The sequence below is a fragment of the Patiria miniata genome, unplaced genomic scaffold (assembly GCF_015706575.1).
Source record: "Patiria miniata isolate m_02_andy unplaced genomic scaffold, ASM1570657v1 HiC_scaffold_1, whole genome shotgun sequence".
NCBI lineage: Eukaryota > Metazoa > Echinodermata > Asteroidea > Valvatida > Asterinidae > Patiria > Patiria miniata.
Window position 1 is genome coordinate 24,155,972 of NW_024037047.1, and position 23,435 is coordinate 24,179,406.

A 23,435-nucleotide genomic window follows, 5' to 3' on the forward strand; every position below is an offset into this window, starting at 1 on the left:
TTACAAAAGCATTCCTTTGTCATTGTTCATCCAGTAACTTGTGACTGGCTTTATGAGCTTGTGAAAGGACTTGTGATGGACTGGACTACAACACTGCTACATATTGTAAATACAATGGACCGATCCAGTAAGCACCGCCCCATGGTGTTCTGACCAATCACAGCCGTGATTTATGTCCGACGTGCGTGCACAAAAGTCCGACAAGCGTGCACGCGCGTACTATGATGCGCGCGGCAGGAAAATGCAGTGTGGCATTGGGAGAGGAGCACGTGTTAATTTGCCCAGTGCGCAGTGGGCGGGGCTTACTGGATCGGTCCATTGTGTCACCGTTCTGGAAATCCGGCTTATAAACGTGATGTCATGTGTCTAGGGGGCGCTATAGGCCTAATCGTTATTCGTTAAGCACGTGACTTTTGATTCAGGCCCATAGTAAAGAAATCAGAGCCGATTTTCCCCGTTTTAGATTAAACACGTCAGATACGTTGTTGAAGGATGACATCCTCAAGAGACCTAAGACATAATGACGTCACGCTTTGTTTACAATGTGCGCTTTCCTTTGAGGGCCAATTGGGACGAAATCCACCGAGCTCTCATAGGAAAGCGCACTTGTAAACAAAGCGTGACGTCAGTCTTAGGTTAAGACTGTGGTGTTTAATTAAATTGCACGAATGAAGGTCATTTTACTGGGCATGACATTACCTCGTCGATTGTAGAGTGAGTTTGTTGAATTGTTAGGTACAAAAACACTTCGAGATGTTTCTTTTTTCCAAAATATAAACAAAAGCAAATGCATCCAGCTAACACGACCTCGTCTCAGCCTCTCTGACTTTTAAGGCGCAGGAGGGCGCACTGTAGTATCACTTGTCCCAGGCAAATCGATGACAAGACCGCCTCTTTAAACACACTTTGTTGTGATCAAGATTTCTCATACAGAATGACGAAGAAAACGAAGTCGCTGTGTCATGAACAACGATCGATGACCTCTACCGAATGAATTGCAATTTATGAGCCAAAAACACGCAGTACTGTTTTTTCCCCTTCACTTTTTGAAGGGCAAAATTCTGTCATTAATTTTATTTCGTGGAATCCGATCAGGAAACTCAAGACATAGTGCAGGGCCCGGGGAAGCGAGGCATGATGTAAACCGGAAGTTATATTAAGGTCCCCCGAATTAAGATAAAAAGGGTAGCACTCAGAATACCGTACAGATGCGAAGAACTTCCTGTGATACAGTCATGACGGTGAGGCTCGGTTAGATTTGGCACTAAATCCAGCTGGTTAACCATAACGTTTGTGTACAAAATACCGAGACTGCGAGTCGTGTGTATAGTCACCCCTCGCCAGCAACAGTTTATTTATAAACCGCTTTCACGACACTGATGTTCTGGTTTCTCTCTGGACGAAGACAGCGATATATCAAAACCAACTGGTCTCCTTTTATCGCTATTATTAACCTATTTTTTGGTAATCACGCCTGTTTTGTTTTAAATAAGACCGTCTCAGAAGCCGGGAAAGCATATAGTGATGGAGATTTAATCATAAAGGAGCAGATTTGTGCTGCAGGACTGCGTGTCGATTGTCTAAACTTTGACTGGATTTATCCTGGTTGCAGGGCCACCCCCTTGGCGATGCCGCGAGTCGTTGGTACGATCAAATAAACAACCGCTCGGTAATATAAACATATTTAACGGCATTTGTGGATGCTTGACATGTTTACGGGGCCATTTTGGCAAGGCGATTGTCACTGCGCGTTTTGGGGCGGTAATTAGTTCGAGTGTATAGTGCACACTGGTTGGCAACGTAGCCCGCCCCTAACAAGCCCCATGTTGGCACCCTCCAGAAAAAGGGGATCTACAAAATAAAAAAGTACCAACCTATACAGCGTGTGTATACCGACCAAACAGTGCCGGGATTAGCTCCAAATCTGGCCTGGTGTATTCAGGGATTTTCTCCGGCCGCCTGAAAAGACCGTACGGTTCTTGTCTAAATATTTACTCTTAATGACTGCATTTCCGTTGACTCGCGCTGAAAGTCTTTTTCTCTCTTTATATTTTTAACATGCGAGGTCCAGGAATGATTGGTGCGACCCTGCTTCCATTAACGAAGGAATAAGGGTGAAAGAACCTTCGACTTTTGATCGGTTTTTTTAAAGACTGATTGGCGTGGTCGATTGTGTAACTCTTCAAAGTATTTTTGGTGAGTACTGCCTTGAGCTTAGTTATTTGGGAGATCGAGAATCAACCCTTCCGGAGATCTAGTACGAGACTTGAGCGGTCACTTACTCTGACTGACACGGTGGATGAAGCTTCGCTGCTGTTATAGTCGTGGATGTAGGAAGAGTACAAGACAATCGTAGATGACAAGAAATATAAAAAAAATGGAATTGGAGGAGAAATTAGCCAAATGAAATATGACAGCGCCCAACATCGTCGCCCTGTCAGGATTACTGCGGTCGGAGCCACACCATGTCCCTCCTGTCTTCAACCTGTCACAAGATATTAGACCCTAAGCTCCCATCCTACTCTACTGGCTAGCACCAGGAAAAGTCGACCCTACTTCCCCCGTGATTGGCAGCTTGGAGCCCGGTCGAAAATTGATCAGCTCCCCGGGTGCCGTGTTCACGGAGATTAGGCCCTCGGCATGACAACTCGGTTTGGGGCTCCCTGAATGACAACTCCCACATCCTTTCTTCCACCCTTCAAGTCGTCACCCCCTCAAAAAAAAACCGGAAGTTTTTTTTTCCCTTCACCGGAGTTGCTTGAATTTCTTCAGCACTCTGGCTTGGGTTGTGGTCAGCCGTGTGGCAGGAAGGATTCTGCGAAAGAAATTTTGTGGTGTTCTCTTTGTTTTCAATCACTCTCAAAAGATAGAAGTGGAGATGTTGTGGAGAATGATCGTACGCGTCAAGAGAGTGTACATGATATGACGCCTTATATGGATGACGACACAACGACGCCTGCACGATGTCTTCACGATGACAGATGAACTATTCAGGGAGGGGTTGATATCTTATAACCCACCATTTTGGCCTCACGGGACAACCAAGAAAACCCCCGTCCTCAATCCATGGTCAGCCGTCTCGCCTCCACGAATTATCGCCACGAGTGCCGAATAAACTAGTTACCAATAAAACAAAAACGATGCTTGGATGGACACGATGGAGCAATAACACGGTGAATGGAAAGTCAAATAAACAATGCGCTTTCGGGACACAATTTGAGCTGTAATAAACTGCGTCGAGTTGGGACAGCCTTGAAAAACTAGGCGAGCGTACCCCCTGACCAACAAAATTGGATGAGCGTGGTTTGCGCACTCAGAGACGGGCGAACTAACCGTGGGTCTACGCCAAAACACGCACGGCCGGAGTCCATGACCGACAAAATTACCGAGTTGATTCTCAAAATGGTCGGTTATCGGGCATTTTTGGTGGCTACACTCCTGCTTGGTAAGTACATTTAATGGTCAACAATCAGTACATTCCTTACTCACGAAGGAGGCCTGTAAAAACTCGGTCAATGTTCTTGAGAAAAAAATCCGAAGTTTTCATGTACAACTGTTGTAAAAAAAAAAAAAAAAAATGAAAGAGCGCCAAAAACGTGCGTTGCAAAAGCCTCATTGCCTGTGTGTTTACTTGGCTTTAGTGGGCACGTGTGCTTTATGTATTTCACAGTGTAAAGTTCCACCAAGTGCGTGGTGCCTGCGATTGCGACTTTTAAATAAATAATAAATGTGCGTTTGACCCGGCACTGACAGGCTGCTTGTCAAGAGAGACTTACAAGCCTGGAATGTGTGGTACGGGTAAAAGCCTGGGCCGGCTGGAATAATACAGGAACTAACCACTAGTAATAAGAGGAAGATAAATAAATACTCGCTCCATCTTGTCGCTAATTTGGTGTTGGGCTGCCAAGTTGGGGTTGTGGTGTGTGTGAGGGGAGTTTATACGACGGGGAAGCATCGCGGCCATTGTGTCCCCGGGGATTCGGTTGTTTAGCGCCCGGCCGTTCGAGATATTCCTGCATGCTAGCGAACTTCCTGAAATGCATGAAATGCTTCACTCGTGGGAAGAAACAAATTGAGACACTACAGCATAGAAACTGTTGCTAATTTCCCCCCGAGATTGGAACATTTTATTTGCTGAATTAACATTTACATGTACTTAGAAAAAAAATGCATATTGATGTACTATAAGATACACTTTCATTTGGTTCTCTAGTTGAATATTCATGTTCAGAGAAGCTAAACAAATAAACTTTGACAAGTATTTTTTTTATGAAAATGAGAAAAACTAATGCAAACTGCTTTGACTGCATTGACCTGAAACTGTACAATTGAAATCAACAAAAATAAGACGTTCCGATCTTAACAAGACCTTCAGACTCAAGAGCGTCTGAAGCAGACATTGTTAAGATCATTGTCAGGCCCACTTGTCTATTTTTTTTTAATTTGAATTATTTTGCTATTTATTATTTTACAAATGTAGTAAAACAACAACAACAACAACAACAACAACGAAAGCAAGTGCAGGCTGTCTGAAAATTGTCAGGCCAAATTATTCACTTTCAAAAACAAAACTTGACAACAATAAAATGCACCTAGTTCTTCACATCATTGAGTAATAAATAAATACATGTACGTTCCTCCATGTTCACAATCACATGAAAGCAGGTTTTAATACTAGACATTTTGCGCATTTTTGTATTTGAGAAATGCTCAGTTTACATGACTTATCAGTCTTTAATAACTTCAGTAAGTTCAGTTGTCATGTTATGCCGATAAGCCTTTGCAGTTTACATAAGGCAAGTCACGTTAAGAATAAGCTAAAACGATCACAACATGTGTGTCAAGAAATGACACAAATAAATGATCCCAACCTTGGAAATATAATTGACCCGATTCATTTTGGCTTTTAAACATGCAATTCATGCGGCTACACGCAAATTGGACAGGGTTCAAAAGTGATGACTAACATGGCCACGATGTTTGGCGGTTTTAATGAAATTATTTCCCAACCGGAGGTGTTTCCTCCGTCACTTTTTTTCATCAGTTTGCCTTTCGGATCAACTCCCCTTCTTCCTTCAATTTGGACCTTGATAATAACGTCCGCAAAGTCGTTGCCTCAATCAGCCCAACCAATTATGGCGGCTGCGTAAAAATAAACACTTGGCCAGGGCTTTGTGCACTGGAGCGGAACGACCGGGTTTCGTAAGTCACTCCGGGCCCGACGAAGTTAAATGAATTTCACATGCTTCAGCCACAGGCATGGGGGGGAAAAGATCAGAGCCAACGATTATGACGGTAATAAACAAACAACAGCGCCCACACAATGGCAATTATTTGCGTTTTTAATTACGTGCGTGCGCTTACAACAATAGAATACTGGCGTCATCTTTCAACACCCAGAGGGCATTTCTTCCCTCCCCCCCCCCCCCCCGCCTCCCTTCTTGCTTTCGAATACAACTCATGGAGGAATGTGTTAAATTTAACAGCTTTAATGGACCGAAGGGAATGTTTGTTATTTATATTGGAAGTGATGTGGTGGAAATTGGTGATTAATGTGCGGGTATAGTGGGTTCGTCACACAGCTGTGTGACAGCGACTTGGTCCACAAGAACAAAAATCGTTTCACTTGCTTGTAGATATTTTGGGTCCCCATAAAATTGCATGTATCAGTAACTAAAAGATCAAAATTAATTTTAACAAAAGGACATAAAGTGTGACTGTGATCATTTGGTTTTAACTTTTGCACTCTTGTCAAAATTGAGGGGACGGAGGGCGCCCTATGTGAAAACAAGCTCTATCGGATTCTACCTCCATGATCGGATCTCGGAAGCTGTGCAGGCCAACGAATTAGTGTTCATGCATGAGTCACGTGATTGTGCCATGTAATTTCTGGAAGGAGTAGTGTTTTGATTTTAAGGAAAAATCAAGTTTTCGACCCCAGTGACCCTCTCATGACCTTGGAACCCAGTTTGGTCATGTGACATGTTGGGGCTGGGCTACTGATACTTTTGACCAAATTTGGTTGAAATCGGTCCAAATAAGTTGGAGCAATGTCAACGTTTGTTACTAACTAACTAACTAACCATATTACTGACGGAGAGACATGATGATTTGTTGAGCTGCTACCCGTACCCGCAGCTAAAAATCTTGACGAATTTCTTAGACATTCCTCCTTGGTGCAACCGTTGGGCGTGATGCTAATGCGCTCTTGCATAACACGAACACGCAGTAAATACTAAAGTGCAGATTGAAAATTATTCGCAATGCAAAATGAGCCATAAAGGTCCATCCAAGCTCGCAGCGACCGAGATAATTCTCGGAGAATCCGTGAACTCTGAACTCGATGCTCGCGATGGTTTACGTCGCCGTGATGACACGTTGAAAATACAAAGTGAGAAATAATCTGCCGTCTCTGTATGGCACAGACCAGTATTGCTATTGCCACCAGTGTCTAATGCCCTCAAATCAAATTGGGGGAAATACTCAAATCTCAAGAGTGTTAAACTGTAGACGCACATCAAATCAAAGCTTGATGTACCATCTTTCTCGTTCTGTTCAATTGTTGGTGTAATTCGATGACCTGTGGGGATGTTTCCCTCCAAAGATGATGACCCCTATTGAGTTAGTGTTGAAGTAAGTCAACATTTTCAAAACAAAAGGATCCCTCTACACGCTCTTGCAAAGTAAATAGACTCTCATCAAATTTTGTTAGAAATACCGTACAAGCTTGCAATCCTATTTAGAGTGGGCATCTCTATTTTCACAAACTCCCTACTAGTCTTAATCCAAAACTGGATTTGGATTTGGTTCCCATTCTACGGCTGGTCTGTGACAAGCCAGGTCGCCATTAACAAGATGAATCCAATCCAGTCTTGGCAATATTGGCAGCGCTACCCAGGAAATTCCGAGTATACCTCACGCGCGCTGTATTGCACGCGCGTGGGGTATGCTCGAAATTTCCTGGGTAGCGCTGCCAATATTGCCAGCACTGGATTTGATTCATCTTGTTGATAGAGACCTCGCCCGCCGCGGCAACTTAACCGCGTTACGGGACTGGCTGCAAAATAGGGGGATAAAAATTCAAACCAGTGTTGGACCAAGACTACAAACTCTTCAAAGAAAGAAATGCACAATATAGGCCTACAGATTGTAACAGGGAGTTGGCCAAATCGCAGTCAATGAAAATGTTGAGAAAAACAACAAATTGTTCTTATTTTCTTTGTGTCGTTGATTAGTATGCAGTGACCTGGGCTTCACATCTCTGAAACGACTGAGCACCTACGTGGATTTACGGACTGGGTTAGTGGAGGGCGAGACGGAATATACCAGGTTTCTGGTGACACCGACGCCGTCGGCTACGGGGAGGTGTGACGGACAAGCCGTGGCGCTCTTGGACTTCTCCGGACCGTACAAAGTGGCCAGGATTGTACTGGAATATGAGCAGGAGCCGAGAGACTGGACCTTGGATATCTCGGACTCGGCCAGCGGGGATGGGTTCGGTGGGGACGGGGAAGGGAGCAGTAACATGGCCGAGACGCAGATACTGAACCGACAGATGCGGGTGTACAGTAACGCCCTGCCGGGCCACACGGTAGCGACCATTAATGGCGGGCTGCTGCTCCGCGTGGTCGATGACGTGGTCTCGGTTGGTACCACTCTGGTCCTGGAGATCTCAGATGAGCGGCTCCGGTGGAACAATCACGGCTCAATCCGGGGATCGATAGAGAGCCGGCACCTGTACACGTTATCAGGCCAGACTGCCTTGTACGGGCAGGTGGATTATCTGATCTACGCGGGATTTAACCGAGTACCAGCGACCAATCTGCGGAACGGAACGGGTCTGTGCTCAGCTACCATCATGATGGTCAAAACTAAAGGTAAGTTCTCCCAACAACTCCCGGCACAAAATCACTTCACAAACACGGATCCGGGTAGGTTTCAACACGGTTCGAAACGGAGGTAGTGTGAAAAGGCCTCTGAATACTCCCAGTGGCTGAAGCATTGTGTCAGCCACATCACGGAGTTGCTTTACCTGCCCATAGGCCATCGGCCTGGGGGTTTAGTCAGTATCAAATCAGGGCATAAATGATTATAGTGCGCATGCGCAAGGTATACCGCCCCTAGAGTAGTAACAAGCATTTTGATGGACAATTTGGAAAAAAAGGGCATTAACACCCAAAAAGCTGCCACCGTTGCAATGCTATCACATATTTTCCAACTCTGGAGGTGTATATACCTTGCCAAAAATCGCTATGACAATTATTCCCCTCATTTGATACCGTGGCCAACATTTTGGACCGAGGCTGATGGCCTAACAATGACTGCGCCATTACTTGGGGCCGGGGGGGGGGGGCATATGTCAGTATGAAAACACTGGCAATCGTGGACGAAGGACAAAAGGGTTAGGGCACAAATAATACCTCCACGATTGACCGAACGTCCACGATTGAAATTCGTGTACAAAACCAATGAGAGCTGTTGCTAAAAAGTTTAAGTACAAACAATGGAATGAGGATTAGGGACACTGGGGGTCCACGATTGCGGTTGTTACGAAGATGGTGAGTGTGGTAACTTTAAGCATGGGCGTATACCCCAAAGCTGGGTATATTTCCTTAAAAAAATATGGCTTACATAGCTTAACCTGTATCCCAAATTTCTGTGCACAATAGTACATCCTCTCTGAAATTTGTGGATGGAGGATGATAACCGAATCAACAATCTGCAATTTTCATGTAATCAAAAAAAAGATGGAAATAATGTAGTCGGTATAAACGTTTGCTGCATGCGGCCTACTGTAAAACATGATTGAGCTTAAAGGGTTTTTTTTTTTTATAATTGTACACTTCTTTCAGGACAATATGGGTTTTTTTCAGTTTCGCTTCTGCTGTCCATAACTTTGCACTCTTGTGTGGCGGATGTGTGGGTTTTTTTGTGGCTTAAACTCCTGTTGAACCCAATTTACCCAACCCACCAACCCTTTCAAAGCAAAGGTTCAAGTTCGCTTCGTAATCAGGCCTATCCCAGTGTAACCCATTTGACTCCAGAGTACAAGTTCACTCGTATCCCAGGCGAACCCAGTGCAACCCATTTGACTCCAGAGTTCAAGTTCACTCGTAATGTCTGATCCCAGGCTGAACCCAGTCCAACCCACTCGAAGCGAGGGTTCAAGTTCAGCAGTATAATGCCTGAACCCAAATGTCACCCAGCCGTTCCAAGTCTACATACTACCCAGTGTAAGTACATGTATCCCAGATCACTGTGGCAAGTAGCTACACGCAATACCCATATCAGTGAGTAGGGTCTATAGAGCTCAACGATGGCAGCTCGTGAGCCAAATCGCCTTGCCAATGTCTTGAACGGCGCCCTCTTTTGACATCAGCAGAACTCATATTGTTGTGAAACATTAATAACATTTTGTGAAGTTCACATGCATGTGTCCCACATATGTTTATGCAGTTGTTTGCGCCTTTTGTAATTCTGTGTTCTTTTGTGGTGACATTTGCTAAAGTGTGACTACCCTGGTACCCGTCGATTGCTGAATAAACCTGATGGCACCTGGGAACCAGGAAAAGATCAGGTCAAGATATTGCTGTTGGCCCTTGTTGGGTGTGTATTAAAGGCGCCCTCTACGGGTCGTGCAGGGGCAATCAGCACCTAAGGAACATTACCAGTTTTTGCACCAATGCCATACATCAACGTTTCAAAATCAGTTTCATTAAAAACAATGATTAAGCGAGGTCCCAGGTGAGATGAAATATCACTTAGGGCGCCCTCTGTTGATCATAAAACTTTGCTGACTATTATCTTACCTAATGGAGCAGGGCTTGCATTATGTTAATGACACAATTTGTTATGGCCTTTAAAAAAAAAAAAAAAATCTGACAGGACTTTTCCGATCTTTCTGTGTAGGCCTACGTGGTCATTCATCGGTGAAGCTGGTGTAGTGTAAACAATTGGACTTTACATATTATGAAATACGGACTCCTTGGTTGTATTGCGCATGCCTAAATGAAGATAATCAGGACAGTGACAGGTCACGTGTGAACGTCAGAGTCATTATAAGGTGAAAGAGGCAAGATTTCATAGCAGTCCAAATTTCACTGACAGTGACCGGGTCCAACCTTTAACTAATGGGGTCACCTAGGGCGGGGAAACGTAGGTAATTTGCGTCTATCGAAATTGAAATCAGGAAAATTGAGAAGTTTTAACTTCATCGTCCTATTCTTTGCTTGATGTTTTCGTTTTTAATTTGTACCTCCCTCCTTAGTCTGCATCACTGCATGGAAGTGATGGAACCATTTTGCCTTTTCTCGGTTTCTTTAAGCACTTGTCGTAGCTCTCAACACCTCAGAACTCCGAAGTGGTAATTTCCTTTTCCACACACGCTTCCGGCAATGTTTGCTTTCCTGAATTGTCCTGACTCCTGAGCCATGCAAACTTCCATTCCACGTCTCTGGTTGCCAGTTTTGCCTGGCCGGGATTGTCATGCACACTGGGGCGCTGGACGGAGAAAACTAAACACTCAGAAGCCCCTCACCCAAAACTAGAGTTCTCTAGAATGAAGTACATGAGTACTTTAGCCCCTCGCCAATAGATTCTGACGTGTGGAATTTGGCGGGTGTTGGGCCTGTCATTTTAGCTGATTGTGGTCGGTGGAGGCACGGGAAGCGATTTAGGCGGTCCCGCTGCGACGGCGAGGTACCCCGGGTTGGGTGCCCCGGCCCGCTCGGCGGGCACTGAGCAAACATCCACCGGAGCTCCGTGTCACGTCAAACTTTTTCATGTGAGGGGCCGGGACAGATTTGATTAGTCCGGCAAGTGGCGGCTGGAAAACCATTAGGGTACAACTTCAGTCAGTGTCAGTCGCTCTTGGATATCTGGGCCGAAATAAATTGGTTTCATGCTTCAGATTTCATGTCGAACGTTCCATGCAAATTTATACTATTTTTGCAACACTTGTTAACAGTGTTCCACCATCAACATTCAATTTCAAACTATACCAATCATATTCTTTCTTCTATGGTTCAAAATACTGAAATTTGTGAAAAACAGGGTAAACTTACATGACTATTATCATAATGATAATACTCATGTAATTGTACCCTGTTTTTCAGTATTTTGAACCATAGAAGAAAGAATATACATGTACTAGAAATTCTTGGTCCCGTAATATTCTTTGTCGTTATTCTGATTTTAACTTGGATGAAATTGTGGGGGAAAAGTGTGAAACATGCCAACTCATTTATGTCTTCAAATTGTGTTCGTCACGATTAAATCTTGAATGATTTTAAGCGGTTAGGAGGCACGCATGATTCTTTACAAGATCACCTGATTCTGTCCAATGTTATATGACAAACTGCTCATTTTCTCCCAAATTGTAACAGGTAATATACAACATTGTGCAAACATCAAAAAACAAAACTACCTAATTTTTATGAAATACCTAACTTGACTGTAAGTGAATAATAGTCTCAAGCATCCTGTGACATCATGGCACCTGATGTGCTGTCCTTTTCCAGAAAAGAGGAATTGTATCAATGTCCAACGATGGTCGGCCGACCATCATTCAATACTGCCCCGATTTACCAAATTTAGTTAGTCCGCATTTTGTTTGCAATCGCTTGCACATCCATGAACGGGTGCAAGCTAGCTAGTCGGGTTCCCTGACCTGACAATTCTCCTACCTCTATAAATTGCGTTGTTTCGTATGAAGTAGAGTCAGGGAACCAGACTACAAGAACAACATTTTTTTCTCTTGGTTTTTCAAGCATCTTCGTACACACCACGTTAAACAGGTCAATGTAACTAATAATTATTTGCTTTAAAATACTAAACCCAAATCCAACCATTTCTGAATATTGCAGCAAAAGCAAATGTTGTGTTATTATACCTTTACGTTTTAACGTAGGCTACATCATGCCAGACCAAAAAAATCACACACTTGTTTCCCGTTCCCAAACAGTCGAGAAAGTCTGTTCTTTCCGGTATTTGCAAATGACTCCGATGGGGTTTTCACTTTCCTAGTATTCCTGATTCTATTCCAATGAAGACATTTTTGGGGGAGCGGGTGTGAACTACCTTACTTGAGGAGTCTTTAAAAGTCCCACAGCGAGAGAGAACGACTGACGTAAAACATCAACACTTCCCCAAATGACCCCCTCTCGCCGCGGATTTGTTTTATTTGTACAGCTCAGTGCTTGGGGTTTAAGCTGTGCAAGGTTACATAGCGACACAAGAGGCTTTGGGGGGTTGCGGTCCCCCTCCAAAAGTTTCTGGATCTTGTCACCATTAATGTAAAGACATCAATCTTCCATTTGCTCGTTCATCAATGTTACAAACCAACCAACCCACCATCGGGACTTAGTTTAGGTGATGAAACTTCTAGGAAGGTACACGCCATATTTTGGCATGCTGAGGTTTACCATCGCGAACCGCAAAGCCCCCCCCCCCCCCGGCCTGCCGTCAGTGATGTATTTTGGGAGATAAAAGTTCCAGAGGAGCATGCAAATTTACCCCCAAAATCTGAAACACACCCACAACTTGCAAAGATATTCAAGACAAACATCAAATTTCAAGCTTCATAACACAAGTTTTCACTCTCTATGAGTATGAATCGTTTTTATTTATGAATCAAAAGAGTTTAGTGTGATATTTCCCTCAAAAGATGACCGACCCGTATCAGTAGTGAAAGCAGTTTTTATGTCCGAGAAACGATCCCTCCTCTACATAGCGCAATAAAGGACTTGTGGGTCCACTTGCATACATTTCTCAATCTTACATGTTTGAAATCGCTTCAGAGCTTGGAATTCTTTTAAACAGATATTTTTACGCAATTGCCACAAAACTGTTTCATTGCCTTTTTTCCAAGTTGATTTTTTTAGGGGGGGGGGGGGAGGCCGGGGGGGGGGGGGTCTGGCGGGAGGGGAGGGGGTGATGGAAGGTTACGGATGCATTGTCCAATGCGATGTTAATGAGTATGTTTCTGATGTCTTGCACAACAACCTTTTGACCTCCAAGCTCGGCAACTAGATCGTGTTTATTTGCAGCATAAGAGGGTTGTGATTTATCCCCGGACAACCAAACGGCTCCTCAGCTTAACACTTCGGAAGACCTTTTTTTCACATGCTTCAATTTCTACCGCAGGGGAAGTTCTTCGAACTGGGTAATTCTTTGTTTTCGCAGACAGGAAGTAACCATAGACCGTGTAGTTTTACCTCGAGAGCTAAAATGTTCCCCCCGCCGTCGGGTTTTGTTTATTTGAACTACCGGCGTGAAGTTTATTTCCAGCTCGGTGTTAAGGAAAGAGGAGCGATTACTTCAGACGGTAATAAATTGGGCCATAAATTCACGAGGGTGGCGGGAGCTGAGCCAAGGTCCAGTGGACAATGTGGCCAATTGTTTCACTGGTGCTAGAGAAATAAGAAGAACGGGCAGCGCGAGATTGAGGTCATAATAAGGACGTTACTCAACATGTTATGAAGTTAAAAAGTTGACATGAATGGTCTAACATGTACATGTACTGTAGCCTGTAGGAGCCCATCGTGTGTAGTCATTGCTCAGATCCGAATTCTTGGTGGAGCAAGATAACGGCAATTAATTAGAAGCCAGCAGCAAGTTTGCCAAGGTAACCAACAGCCAATCATCAATCTCGTCTGATGGCGGAGACAGCACAGGTGCTGTTCATCGATTAAATGGGTACCAACTAATCGCCAGGTAATTAGCCAATTACCTGCGCACACAGTCAGTTATGTACCCCCTGTGGGCATGTGAGAGGACCGGGTACCATCTGTAAGCACTGGCAACTAGCAGGTGACTGTTACATGTACATGGACATCTATCGTATGTCCCATACTTTAAGCTCGACATGAAGATTTTGCGAGGATACTTACTGCACTTCGAGTCTCAACGGATATTCGATGAAACGTAAACGCGTATAGGCAGCACCGATAAGCTTAAATACATAGATGCAACGACCTCTATACCAGTACCAGGGTATGTGCTTTACCCATGGTTGATGTATTGCTATTCCTCCATGTTTTAACCGTATTGAAAAAAAACAAGTGTGTAGATGTTCGAACAGGGGATATATTGCATGATTGCAATTTGCATGTAGTTCCAGACACCCCACCCATGCCCTATAGTTATACCTTAACTTCAAACGTCAACTGTTCAAAACAGATTCCGATAGAAGTAAAAGTCAGTGTGACAAAAATACGAAGAACTGCGCTAGTCAAACGAGAGAGGGCGCTAATTGTCCGTATTATTGGTCATGCGTTGTTGACCTTCGTTTCGTGAGATCAGCTTCAATTAAAGGTGTTATTTCGAATTCCGTCAGAAGTCAGTTGAAGGTAGAACGTCATGCCCAACTTCTCAGCTAATAAAGTAATATTACTCCAGAGCCGGTAGTGCTTTCTGATTTAAAATATATTCCTTTTTCCTGTAGCCTATAGTGTGGCTTTAAAATTGAGTAACATGCAAGTTATCCCACTTGGGAAAGCATTGCAAAACGAGTACTGTACGTTTAGTTACAGGACCAATGATACAAAGTGAGACTCGCTCGATTGTCCCGACAGTGGTCACGTGATCCCGCCCCTGGTTACCAACATCACGTGCTTGCGCTATCCAATCAAATCACATCGTGGTCAGAGTGGCAGTATTTTCAGCCCTGCTGGTTTTTTTTTTATAACAGTTTCCAGCCGTTCGAAGAGAATGATTCTATGAGTTTCACGCGGAGGCGGTGCGGGGGAAGCATTGCCGGCCGGTTCCTGGTGCAAAACTCCCTGGGTCTTCGGCTACTGTTCCGAGCCGAGAGTTAATGTAATCACGACATTAACTCTGCTTCCCAGCAGTTTGTTTGGAATGCCTCTGATCTGCAGCACGTACTCGAAAGCTGTTTCGCGAGAAAAAAAAAATGACGGTGACGGAAAACTTGTAAAATTGGGAACGGTTACAACGACACTGCCTGCAGAGTTGGCGATTGAACATTGTCAGAGCTGTCAAAGTTTATCATCTTTACACTTTTGTTACGTGCGGTTTGTCACTCCAGTCAGTGGATTTTAGGTTGTGTTTTTTTTTTTTAATAACATTTGATATATTAATACACAGTTGATATTACAACTGCTGTTCAACAAGAATTAAAAACAATCTAATATGGAGATCAAGGGATACGTAAACAAATCGTTTTAGCAATACGAACAAACAACCCGACAACAAGACAGACGAACAGACATACCCCCAAAAAAGCAAGGAAGACTCTGATGGCGTTTGTACACAAGATGTCTGCTTTGGTAACTTCGATAAAACCCGTAATCGATAACTGGTAGAAAGAAGCTCATGTACATTTCTACAGCTAAATTGTACAAATTGCGCGATTAGCCTTGTTAGTGTTGCCAAGATGAGTTCTGAAACTATTCAATAACGGATTCAGTTTCCCATTTCCCGTGTGAACAATCAGCTTGTTTAGCTTTCTCGAACATTGCTTCCACTGTCTGTACCCATTGTGAAGATGTAATATTGTCTTGTGTTTAGATTTATCATATTGCACAATGGTCGGCACCAGTGTGATTCCAAACGCACAGTGTTGCCATAGATATCAAACCCTAGTAGTCTTATTCAACCTCATCTTCAAACTTGTTCTTTTTGCTCCTTCGCAAACTTCGTCCTTCGCCGGACGGTTTATTTACCGGAGCGGCTAGCTGGCAGCCCAGAGACCATTAAGAACTATTAAGAACCTATTAACTGAGTCGGGGCGAACGTCCTGAGAACGGCCATTCAAGACACTTGGGTAATCCTTTATTCGAGTGTTTGGGAAAAGATCTTCGCCCCTGTCTCCTTCCCTAAATAGGATCGCTTCGCATTGTCAGTCACGGAATCTTCCTCCAGGGTGAGCTAATCTAAGACCCTTGAAGTGTTTTTCTTTTCTTCAAATGTCCACTGTGTTAAATTATACCGACCCTTTTCTGTTGCAATTATAAACAAACTTACTGAGGGTCGTTAGCGGTTTTCCGAGGAAAGGTGTTTCATTTCGTGAAGATGAAAGCTGTTGACATGTGTCAAATTAATAGTGTGGAAGAATGTGGGGAAAAATCGACCATGCGGAAAATGCAAAGACAATATGGCGCGCCCCAGGGTCCGAGGCAATTAAAAAGTTTTGGGCAGCGGGGAAACGAGAGGGTTGTGATGGGGGATGGTGAGCGATACCACGGGGCATTGTTCGCTGGCGTATCGGTCTGAACACAACGAGGCTATTGCTTCATTTTTTTGAGGTTGTTTACGTGTTGACAAATGAGTTGTACTCACGGGCTATTAGGCGGGGTAAATCTACCTCGGATAATTGTTCGAGCGGGAATTGTAAGTCCTTGATCGGGCCAGAGACCCGCAAAAGAGGGTAAAGTGTTGGTGTCGATTAGTAGCTTATAATACACCCCCTCGGGATCAGCTTACCAACACAAATGCCTCGTTATACAGACAGTAATGAGTTGGTAAAGTAAGTCTCCTACTTAAGTTAAACGCATTGCCTTGGATAGCCTTTAATGCTCATGATAGGCCGATGAGCTTGCGGACCCTGAATTGCTGCGCTGCGTGCACATCCGAAAGATAAATCACTTCGGCCAGGTGTCATTCAATCAATGACTGTTACAAAATAAAAAAAATACCGACCAACAATACCTGAGGAATGCTGGCTTGTCCCGTTAGAATACAATCGATTTGTTCGGTGACAGCTCGTTTTTATTTTGGAGCCCCTTTTTAACTTTCGAGGGCCACGCTTGCGACAAGAACTGTCCTATGTGGTGCCATAAAAACGTTACCCATTCGCCCTACAAGAGTTAGGAATGCTGAAATGTTCACGCCCTCTTTAAAAAAAAACAGGAGAAATGATCCTGTTGTTTGGTTATGTAACATAATAATTGCTAAAACCACAATGAATTTTAAAAGTATGTACAGAATGTTTAAAAATACAATTTACAATCAGATAAAAATATACTCTGCAAGTGATAGAATTTTCAACAGAGTTGTAACTTGTAATGACGCGAGTCAATGACCCGACTTGAGTCCGACTCGAGTCACAATTTTTGGTAACTCGACTCGACTGGAGTCTCAATTTTTGGTGACTCGACACTCGACTCGAGTCTTTCATCAGAAGGCTCGACTCGACTCAAGCGAAGGCTAATAAGACTCGAGTAAATTTATCACTTCTTGTTAACTGTTAGTGATACAAATGATTTTCTCCCTTGTCTTTATTTGTTATAGTGTTCAAATATTTGTGACTCGAATTGACTCGAACTAAACATTCGATTCGACTCGACTCAACTACACAGTGTGTCTCGGCTCGACTCGAGTCACTTCTTCAAAATGACTCGACTCGACTCAGGCGAGTCACACAAATCAGTGACTCGTTACAACTCTGGTTTTCAACCGCGATTCAGCTTGAAAATCCTCTTTAGGGCAAGGAAATAATAGTCTAGAGGATATCGTTATTACTTTTTATAATGTAAACTGGAAAGACGAGAAGACCATAATGTATAAATCAAATTCTGGACAAACATTTTGGAGCAATGCACATCTCCATAACAAGTTTCTCTTACCGAATAAATTGAATTCATTCCGTTGAACTCAGGAACCGTATGGATTGAGCCTCTCTCTCCAAAACACAGTGTTATTGACTATCGAGATGCAAAGTGAGCGGACGTCTGCAGTTGGTTTGCTGAAGTGCGCGTGTCGAGTTTAGTTTTTGGAGGGGTCTTAGTCGCGCCTCGAGAGGAGACTGATTTGATGAAGTGGTCTGGATTGGTCTGGTTAAAAGACCAATTGGCGTCCTAACTGTTGACAGTCAATTATTCGGTTGTGAGATGTTTTGTAGACGTGACACGCAGGCGTTTGTCGATTGAATAAATCACTGCCTAATAGATCCAGCATTCTATTTTTTTTTGGGGGGGGGGGGTTATATTGTTACAACAAGGAAGTTGATTGTGTAACTTGCGTTGAAATCTGGGTGTTTTTTTCAGGCAATTTCACTGGCTGTGGTTATGCCTTTCTGTTAAGTCGTTCAACTATTGAGTAGTTTGTTCTTTGAAGTTTGTGATCTTCAATTGAAGTCTGATTGCATGTTGAAGCTTGAAAACGAGGTTAAAAATGGCTTGAAGTTTAGGTTAGCGTTCCAGTCGGGGTTAGGGTAAAGGTTACACTGCAAAAACTGTGTTTAGCAATTAAATACTTTTCTAAACACTTTCTTGCTATCAGTTTGTAAACATGTTTAAATACTTAACATGTTTAGAGTAAGGATGGACAGTGTTTAGCAATTGAACATTAATGTTTAGGAATTGAACACATAATGTTTAGCTCCTAAACATATTTACAAAGTGATAGCAAAATTGTGTCTAATTGCTAAACACAGTTTTTAGAGTGTAGGGTTAGGGTAAGGGTAAGAGTAAGGGTTAACTTGGTATAGGGTTTTGGAAATGTCAAATTCATGACACTTTGGGAAAGGTGTTTATAGGGCTGGGACTTCGACAAAGCTATGTCAGGTAGGGTTAGAGTCTGGGTTAGGATTAGGGTAAAATTTGAATGTTAAGTTAAAGTTCAGAGTAAGGATTATGGTTAGGGTAAAATTCGAATGCTAAGTTACAGTTTAGAGTTAGGGTTAGGGTTAGGGTTGGGGATAGGCACCAAATTAGAAATAAAATTCGGCAAAGCTATGACACCGTGTTTCAGCTCCAACTTCTTCGGATATTTCACCTTGTATACTACAATTTCCACTTTCTTCTTCGTAATGAAGAGAATACAGAGAGGAAGATTTGTCTTTTTTACGAGCTTGCACCAAAACAAAGTGGCCAAGTTTGTAGGCCTACATCTTAGTGACTTTAGTTGATCCGTCCGTTTTTAGTACACCAAAATCCGACAGATATCCTGTACCACTTGCGTTTGTTGTTGGAGTTCTCGGTTTTCAGGCTTTTGTCTGGTCATCACCGATGCTTATTATATCATTGTCGCCACGGCTTTTTGAAGAACTTGAGGGAAGGGGGAAAAAACCCAAAGCAGCCGGCAAGCAAGAGACACCTATACGAGACATCTGCCAAACCCTCTCTAGTCAATCCTAGAAAAACAATCGATGGCAAAGAGAGGATGTACTGCGGCAATGTCTGAAGACAAAGTCAGAAATTACGGTAAGGGTGGATGAGAGGAAAGAGTTAGAACCGCAGGGTTCTATTTCTTCTGTTTATTTCTCGTGTAGTCTGTACCGAGGCGTCAGTCTGGCTCGGTCTTGAGCTGCTTACACCTGCCCTAGAATCGCACGCTGCAGACAGCGTGTTGTTGCTCAGTCGTCTGGGCCCCGCCCCCTGAATCCATATCCAGTCTTTTTCCCCCGCGAAACCGCCTCTGCAACATCACTTGTTGTTATCCTAGCTATATTATAGCATTATCGTTGGGGCCTCTTCAGAAAATAAAAATCATAAAGCCCCAGGCGTATTTTATGATGATATCCCCCGTTGTGCTTTTCGTGAATATGTATTTAGGCTATCTATGACTTGGATCAAGTGTCGGCTGTATAGATGAAATTGACACGGACTTTTTTCCCGGTTAATCTTGGTAGACGTGTTAATACCACGCATGCTTTTCCCGAGTGCTTGATCTTGTTATATCCACTGAGTCATCTTTGCCAATCGCATTTGCAATGTGTTTGTTGTCTGAAATATCGTCTGGTGGGTGCTGTGTTATTTTATCAGACTATGTTATGATATTTTTTGCTGGCAAATTTCGTCTGGTGGTTTGTTTATTTTTCTATCTTGCAAATCCTCCACCCACCTGGTACCACCACCAAAAAAAAAATCAGAGAAGACGATGACGGTTCCATCAAAATTCAATATGATTCCGGAGGTGTTGGATGGAGTTTAACATGTTGTACGGATTTGTTGTTTTTACTCTTCTGATAGACAAAGCGAGAACGTTGTGATTGTTAAGTGTTAATTGATATAAGAAAGATGCTGAAGACAGGAACTATCCTCGTTGTTTTTTTTTTTTAGTAACGTTCGGCTCGGGCCATTATCCGCGTCCAGGCCCTAGCCTGTTTTAAACGTACTACAAAATTCACATACTTACAACGATTTTGTTCAACAATCGAACCTCATGTTTTGTGAAACACCCCTCTGGCCATCTCTATGGTATGTGCCTCGCGCGTAATGCTAAAAAATATCCTTATATAGAAATTGGCGCACGCGGCGCGTACTGCGCGATCATGGCGCAGACGCAGCGGTGTTTTACCGGCGGTTTAAACCACCGACGTGAAGGGCTGTCGACCAATAGGAATTTGTAAACTGTCTCAGACAATTATGAATTAAAAGTCATACTTGGGGTTAAGAAGCGAAATCGACAATCGTACCTTGAACTGATTCTTTGTCTGAAGGTATTGAAATTGAACGGCCTATGTTCAGATTTTGGCAAAGGCTGGCAATGACCAACAAAAGTTAATTTCAAGAAAATGACATGGAGACAATGACGACGTTGATGGAAATAACTGTTCATACCATGCAGGTGGTGTGGGTAGTGGTTAATTTATAGAATATTAACGAAAGTTGTTCAAGATAGAAGAAAAAACTATAGAGTTGTGTGTCTGTTCATGAGAAAAACACAAGGCTTTTAATTATAGATTTCAGCATCATGGCTCCGATATTTGTTACTACTTGACTCGAAAAGTACAACAAATTAAAGGGCCCATGTAATGCAATCTTCTCCTTTTTTTTTTTTACCTCCGCCCAGGTGCTTTTCATCGGCGTCGGTTTGTTTGTTTGTTGGTTGGTTGGTTGGTTGGTTGGTTTGTCTGTGAACAAGATAACTTAAAAAAAAGTTGTGGGCGGATTTGCATGAAAACCATTTTTAGGGGTGGTCCTTGGGCCGGATCCAGGATTTTTGTTACGGATTCTTCACTTTTTATGGGAGTATTTCTTTTGGGTGTACAGACAATATGACGGGGTATTATTGTTTAGCCTTGGCGGATGTTTGCGATCTTTGAGTGCTTTCTAGTTTTTAAATGCAATCCTTGAAATGTTTGTATTTCATTAAGCTTTACTGTAATCTTCATGTTGCCATTTTGGGCGTTTTTTGGTGTCTTTTTATTTGTATATGCTAATGAAAATTTCCATATTCATGAGCAAAGCTGTGATGTCATTCCAGGCAGAAACTTCAGTTACACATCTGCTTCAACATAAAAAGTCACCAGAATGTTTGGGGTTTGCTGTGGTTACTTCTCTGCTTTAATTGGCTTTGATGGTTTTAGTATATGACAGTCAGACAGTGAGAAAACGTTTTGCACCAATGTTTTCAATAAAGAATGTTGGGTTTGCAAATTGAAGAGGAAAACCCTAATCTGAAGGGTGTGTTCCTAAAGTGACATCACATCAACAGCGCCCTCAGTTAAACATTTCAAACGTTTAAACAGGTGCAATTTGCAAACTTTTACCAAAACAAATGGGATATCTCATAGTGGATAATTGCTACTTAATTTACTGCAGTGTAAAATTCATTTCATGGGCCCTTTAATGTGAAATATACACAAGCATAACGTCATGATGACGTTACTCGAATTCACTGCGCTCATCTTAATTACTTTTTACCAAATCTGTTAAAAAGAATTTCGAATTTGGTTGAAGTGTTTCTCTACATAGCACACTTAGTAACACATTGAAATACCTTAAAAAAACACATAAAGTGTAAGGTATTTAAAAACATTCAATGACATCACATGATGACGTAGTCACGTCTTTTTTAGCACAACTCGTACGTTCTTTGCACATACCAAGTTTTGATTCCTAGAGAAGACAATTGAAGAAATTAAAACAATTCGAAACAAATTATCACCATTTCTTTTCCCAATAAAAAAAATTTCTTCATCGTCTCGAAGCTTTAACGTGCTATCAAGATCGTCCATTGCATCATTACTGATCAACCCGATTCGGTAATTAAACGCAAGCGGGATAATCTGCCAGCTCACGCCGTCTGCAGCCCCACGGCCCAAACGATCAAGGCGTCGGTAAGACACATCGTCTCGTCGCGCCTTATTGAACTAAAAAAATGCTCAATATTGGTTGTATTTTTTTTTCTGCTCCTTTTTTCTCTCATGTCTCTTATCGCCTACTTCACGCAGTGTTAAATACCCGGGCTCTCGTCTGATCCTGTCGATTTTTTACTTCAGTGTAGCCGCAACGTCTCACTTTCGCAGTGGGGTTTGTTCTCTTGCTTCGCCCCCTCGGGGCAAGTAGGCCTTTTTCGTCCCGCCGCGAGGCCCGGCATTGGCACACCGTTTTCTCTCTCTTTCGTCCGTCCAGCGGGGGCTTGTTGGGTTTAGGGTTGAGATAATTGAATCACGACTAAGCACTAAGTAGGCGCCAATTGCTCCTGTGTTGTAGAAGCTGCTACCGTGCGGCTGTCAAGGTTACTCCGGGCCAACCAGTCATTTTGAAGCTTCATTTTGTTTGTCTTCTCAAAGCGGTTATTTTGCGAAAAACAAAATCGTTTGTCTACAATTTCTGCTCATTATTGATCTGCTTTTGTACTGTCACTGCCTGTCTACATCTCAGTGTAAAATACATTTTTTATAAGCTGAGAAGAATTGTTGTGTCTCTTAAAAATGACTTAGAGTTTATCTGTGACCATGAAAGCGAACATGACTAGAAATATAAGCTTTTGTCTTCATATTTGACATTTGAATTGTCTTTTAAAGAGCAGTTAGAGGAGTTGTGTGTGGAACGATTTGAATTTGTTAAATACTCAAATTGATGAGTATAAAGAGAACTCTTGTGTCGTGAAAGGTGTATTCGATAGGGGTGCATACCTATGTTCCCTAATACCGATGTTCCCCGAAATCCCGACCCTATAACCCTAACCCTAACCCTAATTTACTTCCTAAGGATTCCGGGGAACATCGGTATTGGGGAACATCGGGTAGTCCCCTTCGACAGTCCTGTTGAGCCTGACTTTCGAATTTGTAAGGATGAAGTAAAATTAATTAAGAAAAAAAAACAGTGATGTGAAATTGGATTGATGTGGCCCTTTAATGGGTTGTATTTTTCATTTCTCACATCGGAAAAACACTTGGGCGAATGCCGTCCCGAATCGCTAATGGGGAGAAATCTACAGGGCGACCCCTGTGCCGCTCCGCACGCCTGCAGTGTGTCGGCAAAGCGGGGTCTGTTTTGTGTCTCGTACTCACACACTTGGCTCGCTCTCCTCAGCTCTAAACAGTGCCTCGTTAACCTCAGCAAGTCAACAGATCAATTTCACTTCGGCTTCGGGACGAAGAGGAACATGAGGAGAAGGTAAAGAAAGTGAGACTGGTGGCGATGCCGCGCTTAGGAACCTGGAAGGAAAAACAATTGGTGAAATCATATTTTACTGGCGGTCGTCTTTTAAACTCGCCTAGTGTTTACGGATGTATATCCGAT

The 23,435-nt window shown here is 43.0% G+C and overlaps 1 protein-coding gene across 7 annotated transcripts in view; it reads left to right on the forward strand.

Annotated features, from left to right (window-relative positions):
* Positions 1-1,218: 1,218 nt before the first annotated feature.
* LOC119726279 (signal peptide, CUB and EGF-like domain-containing protein 1) overlaps positions 1,219-23,435 on the forward strand; it is a 53,021-nt gene continuing 30,804 nt past the window's right edge. For 4 of the 7 annotated variants that reach the window (XM_038197941.1, XM_038197932.1, XM_038197936.1 and 1 more), the window contains exons 1-2: positions 1,219-3,445; positions 7,236-7,877. In XM_038197941.1, coding sequence (XP_038053869.1) covers positions 3,295-3,445; positions 7,236-7,877 — 793 coding nt within the window. In that variant the 5' untranslated portion in view covers positions 1,219-3,294. The remainder of the gene's footprint in view (positions 3,446-7,235; positions 7,878-23,435) is intronic. The other 3 variants (XM_038197923.1, XM_038197949.1, XM_038197967.1) reach the window with 1 other exon arrangement.